This window comes from Oryza glaberrima, chromosome 5, assembly GCF_000147395.1.
Source record: "Oryza glaberrima chromosome 5, OglaRS2, whole genome shotgun sequence".
Lineage (NCBI taxonomy): Eukaryota > Viridiplantae > Streptophyta > Magnoliopsida > Poales > Poaceae > Oryza > Oryza glaberrima.
In genome coordinates this window covers 5,246,387-5,252,132 of record NC_068330.1, presented here as the reverse complement: position 1 = coordinate 5,252,132, position 5,746 = coordinate 5,246,387, and the positions used below count along the sequence as shown (strand labels likewise).

Below are 5,746 nucleotides of genomic sequence, written 5' to 3'. Positions count from 1 at the left end.
TGAGTATCTGTACCTAATGTTTGACCGTTCTTCTTGTTTGAAAAATTTATGAAAAATAAAAACAATTAGTCACATATAAAGTATTATTCATCTTTTATCATCTAATAACAATAAAATACTAATCATAAATAATTTTCAAATAAGAAGAATAGTCAAATGATGGATATGAAAAGTGCAGAATTATATTTATTTCTGGATGGAGGGAGTAAGTTGCTAAGTCCTATATTTTACCTATAAATTAATTAATGTTCATCCAGTCTCAGTATATTTATTTTAAGATGAAAAATTTACCACTATTTTAATATATTTATTTGGGGACGAAGGAAGTATTATAAATATGATTTCACCGTTTATAATCAGATCAACCGTGGCAAACCGATGAGAACCATGTTAGAGGAGGTACAATAGGATATTACAAGCCGGTTATAAATATATTTTAAGGAGAAAAAAGAGGAGAGCTAAAAGCAGTGGGTTACAGGTTCGTAGCCAGCTGTAGCACAGACTTCAAGATGCATGTGTGTATGACAGGTGAGACTAGACATTAATTATATAGTATATATTTGTTGATAATTATTGTATGAATTAGCTATTAAATTGACTATAGCTGATTTTTAGCACATACTCCCTCCGTAAAAAAAAAAGATAAACCCTGGGTTTCCATGTCCAACGCTTGACCATCCGTATTTTTAAAAAAAATTATGAAAAATTTTTAAAAAGACAAGTCACGCAAAAAGTATTAATCATGTTTTATCATCTAACAATAATAAAAATATTAATTGTAAAAAAATTTCATATAAGACGGACAGTCAAACGTTGAACACAGAAATTTAGGGTTTATCTTTTTTTTTCGGAGGGACTAGTTAGGCCCCGTTTAGTTCGCGAAATGAAAATTTTTGGGTGTCACATCGGATATTTGACCGGATGTCGGAAGGGGTTTTCGGACACGAATGAAAAAACTAATTTCATAACTCACATAGAAACCGCGAGACGAATCTTGTGAGCCTAATTAATCCGTCATTAGCACATGTGGGTTACTATAGCACTTATGGCTAATCATAGACTAATTAGGCTAAAAAGATTCGTCTCGTAATTTTCCCCCTAACTGTACAATTAGTTTTTGTTTTTATTTATATTTAATGTTTCATGCATATGTTTAAAGATTTGATGTGATGTTTTGAAAAAACTTTCTGAAACTAAACAGGACCTTAGCACTATTAAACTTGTTCTTATCGCAGCTACTGTAGGGACAAACCCGTCAATTCGCACGGGCCATCGTCCGTACTACGTGCATATCCGGCCTCGCCGCACGAATCTCGAGGCAAGACATCGACCGACGTCATCCCTCCGCGTCTCGTCTCGTCGGGGCGGTGCTACATATACGTGCGCCTCTCGTGTCTCGCCTCGCCGCGCGACGCGACGCGACGCGACGCGACGTCGAGGTGAGCCACCAATGGAGGACGAAGCCGGCGCGGCGCGGAAGCGGAAGCGGCGCGGCGAGGGGAAGCCGAGGCCGAAGGCGACCAAGGGCGGCAGCAAGGCCAAGCCCAAGGGGAAGGCCGCCGCCGCTGCTGCTGCTGCTGCGGCAGCCGAGGAGGCGGCGGCGGCGGTGGAGAAGGTGGCGGCGGAGCCTGGGGTGGTGGTGGAGGAGGAGGAGGAGGAGGACTACGCGGAGGGGATCACGGAGGAGTCCATCGCCGAGGTGATGAGCTGGCTGGAGCTGGAGATCAAGCTCGCCTCCTCCGCCGCCGCCGCCGGCGCGGCCGCCACGCCCGCACCGTTCGCCCCGCCGCCTCCTCCTCCTCCGGCGGCGGGCGGCGGCGGGTACATGCCGGCGGCGAAGGGGGTCAACACCAGCAACATGGAGGGCAGCTGCGGCGCGTCGTTCTCGGTGTCGGCGTCGACGGTGATGGCCTCAGTCGACCTCCGCGCCGGCGCGCCGCCGCCTCCGCCCCTTCCGTGGCCGCTGCCCGGTCACGGCGGCGGGGCCACGGCGGCGGCGGCGGAGGAGGCGGTGGACGACGACGAGTGGGTGGACCAGCTACTGACAGATGGGCCCGCCATGGAGTAGTAGTAGTAGTAGAGTACAGTGTCCAGTGAGTAGTACTAGTACTGTTGCTACTGGTAGTAGTAGTAGGAAGTAGTAGGAGTAGGTTTTGGAGGGTAGCGTAGGAGGCTGACATGTGGGGGCCATGCCCTTTGTGATGTGTAGGACAGCAGGGCATGAACTGGGAACATCTTTTGTCGGTGTACAGGGGAGATTCGGAGGAGTACGTTGTGTGGGGTTTGGATGGATGGATGGACGGACGGATGTGGCTCTGTCACTGCGCGTGTCATTGATCAGTTTTGTCGTCAGGCTTTGCGACCGAGCCATAACTTTTTTGAATCGCCTTCTCACTCCAGCGTTGTTGGAGAAATCTTAGCGCAGTAGCAGGGATTTTTTTTAGACCTTTTATTTCTAATTTTATTAATACTAGAAAAAAGCATGTGCGTTGCAACGGGTGAATACTATTTTAGTCGTATTATTGTTAATTTTTTTTATCTAAATAGTATATGGGATTTTTATTTGATAGTATTGATATCTAATTTGGAATCCTTATTTGGTTGGTGGCCATATCATGTACGGTGCTTTCTTATCGCCTGAAAAGAATTCTGAAGCAATTAGGAGTATGACTCTTGTCTTAAAAGAATTCTGAAGCAATTAGGAGTATGACTCTTGTCTTAAGATAGCATGCAAGTTTTTAAAAAGATTTTTTATATGACTCCTTATGTATTTTGAAAAGCAAACAAACTTAAAAACCGATCTAAATACGGACGAGGTACCAAAAGTATCGAAAAAACATTTTCAATTTTTAAAATAGTAGAGATTTTCGTTCGATTTAAGTGTTGTTATATATTTTCTAATGGGTGAAAAGGAGTTTGTTGGAGCAATTTATATGTTATACTTGCATACATACAACGTTCTTTGTTGTTGCTGGCCCGCTGCATACGTGGGCAACGATAGAGTCGGATTACAGCACCCACTACATGGTGACGAAGGACGGATATGGGAGGATATATAAGAGTCGGATGATAGTAAAAACCAATTCAAATACGGATGACATATCAACTCAAAAAATATATTCAATTTTTATAATAGTAGTGAGATAGAGATATAGAGATAAAGGTATAGAATATCCTGTTTGGGTGTAGGCAATATCTTGATTTAATTTCATATACTGATGCCATGATTTTTTCTCGATAATCTACATGGAAGGGAAACAATTTTATTCAAGGAGGATTATAATCATTAATCCACATGGACCAGGAAATTAATCTTGTGTTAGTAGCACCAGCCAATAGCACTGCCGCATGTATAAGACACCTATCTGTGCCACTACCTGACCAAGTGACAGCAATCTGATTAATTAAATGCAACAGTAATCGATCAAAAGCTCTGGTTAGAGCAAGTTCAATAGTATAGCCAACTATTAGTTCCAATTCATTTATAGCCAATCTAATAGCTCATTCATATAATAGTTACATACTACACTATTAATACCTAGTCCCACCTGTCATAGACACATTGCGTCTTGAAGTCCGTGCTACAGCTGGCTACAAATCTGTAGCCCGCTGCTCTTCTCTCTCCTGATTTATCTTCTTAAAATATGTTTGCAGCTGGCTTATAGCCTGCTATTGTACCTGCTCTTACGGAGGAAATCGACACGGACTCGACGTCAGCCAATAGGAGACAACGTACAAAATATTCAGGCAAAAACATCTTAAACTTTTATAATAGTAGATAGATACTTTTCCAAAAATTATTTTTAAATATAAACCTTTTCTCGTTTGGTATGGCCAAATAACTGTCACGCCACGCAGTGCTGGCCTGCCACGCCAAGACCTTGCCATGCCGATCAACGCTTAAGCTTCGGTTTTTCAAAATATTTTTTTTAAAAGTCTATTAATAAAATTTTAAAAAATAAAAAAGTCTTAAAAATAAAAAAAATAGTAGCAGCACTTCTAGGTCTCAACAAGAAGCCCAAATCTTCACGTAGAAAAATACAAATGAAGTTCTCGTCTTTAGATTGACCCATCACCAAAACTTTTTCCAGGCCGGTCTCACCACGGAAATCACTTTCCTCTCCTTCATTCAACTCCAACCTGCACCGCTCTTTTCCTTTTTCTCTCACTTGGCTCTTTTCTACGAAAATCACTCAGCTCCCATGGCGGCGACCCACCTGCCCCCTCCTCTCATTTGACTCGTGGTGCAGATCTGATGACGGCTCTTCTTCCCTAATCCTGTGTTGCTCTCCCTTTTCCCATCGTTGGCGCCGCTCGCCCTCCCCTGCTTCGCCTGCACCGCTTGGGAGAAGACGCCGCGGCGGCAGTAGCGGGCACCTCTCCCTTCCTTCTCGCCAACGGATTTGTCGACGGCGGCGCGACAAGGAAGTTGGTGCTACAGATGGGTTGGTGACGAGTGGCGGGGTAGAATTGGGCATGGCGATAAGCTCGGCGTAACAACGAGGTTTTTTTTTTAGATAATGGATTGACAACAACGAGGTTAGGCGACAGATTTGCCACATCATTTTCCTTCACCGTCGCCATCTTCCCTTCTCTTCTACGGGTGGTGGTGGCCTCACCGGCGACCGCGGCTGCCTCGCACGAGGCGCAAGAGCATCGCACGGGGCCACACCTTCTCTCAACTCATCGCCGGACTCGTGTCTCACCTCACCTGACAAACCCAGACAAAAAACACGTGTCTCACTTTGGCTACGCAGTCTTTAGGTTAGTAGCCGCACATGCGTACGAGGAGGCGAATCTCCGATGTGGCCTGCTGAGGCTGAACGCCAACTAAGTGCCCTGTGAAAGCCCTTATGGGAATCAAGTACCTCACTCCGGTCTGTACTTGTGTTTCTTTTTATATGGAAGTTGTACTAACTTCGTCCTAAAATACTTTCTGCTGTCTCTTTTTAGGATTCAAACTTCGTCTCTCCATTTTAAAATTTATCTCTTTATGATTCAAATTTTATTTTAAAATAGTTATCACTATAAAATTTTTCCCGTTTCACCTTCAATCACAATTCCACTATCAAGCATAGGAGTACATCGTATTATTTAATAAAGGGTATTATAGTTTTCAGTATTAAACGTTAATCTATCGTAAACAATCTTGGATAAGTATCATGGGTCGAGGGAGTATTTTGAATTGAATTTCATAGGAATGATAGATGTATGCGTTATATTTACATTTTCTAAGGATTTTTTACGCTATTTATATATGTTGGAATAACCTACTACTCTATCTAAAAAACTGATCCTAGCTACAAATTTTGTATTCTCAAATGTCTATTAGAATTGGGTTTTTTATAGGATGGATAGGGGTAAGAATGTGAGGTTTGGATGGACGGACGGATGTGGCTCTGTCACTGCATGTGTCATTGATCAATTTTGTCGTCAGGATTTGCGACCGAGCCATAACTTTTTGAATCGCCTTTTGAGTCTATCCAACATTGTTGGAGAAATTTTATGGGAATTAAGTTCCTTGCTCCCTGGTACAAAATTATAGGGCGTATCGTAAATCTTTAAGAGAAAAAAGGTAATTTCACAAAATATTTGGATCATTATGTCACAAAATTATAGATTAAAAAATTATATCATAATCTAAAGATTTAAAATATCGTATCGGAAAACTACATATGTAACATCATTTTTATTAAAAAAAACTACATATGATTTTTTAATCTCAATAGTGTTATGGATATCAACT

At 42.3% G+C, this 5,746-nt stretch overlaps 1 protein-coding gene across 1 annotated transcript; it reads left to right on the top strand.

Annotated features, from left to right (window-relative positions):
- The first annotated feature begins 1,418 nt into the window (after positions 1 to 1,418).
- On the top strand, positions 1,419 to 2,620 carry LOC127774608 (uncharacterized). Its single transcript, XM_052300878.1, has one exon. The coding sequence runs from the start codon at positions 1,451 to 1,453 to the stop codon at positions 2,066 to 2,068; it is 618 nt and encodes a 205-aa protein (XP_052156838.1). The 5' UTR covers positions 1,419 to 1,450; the 3' UTR covers positions 2,069 to 2,620.
- The last annotated feature ends 3,126 nt before the right edge of the window (positions 2,621 to 5,746 follow it).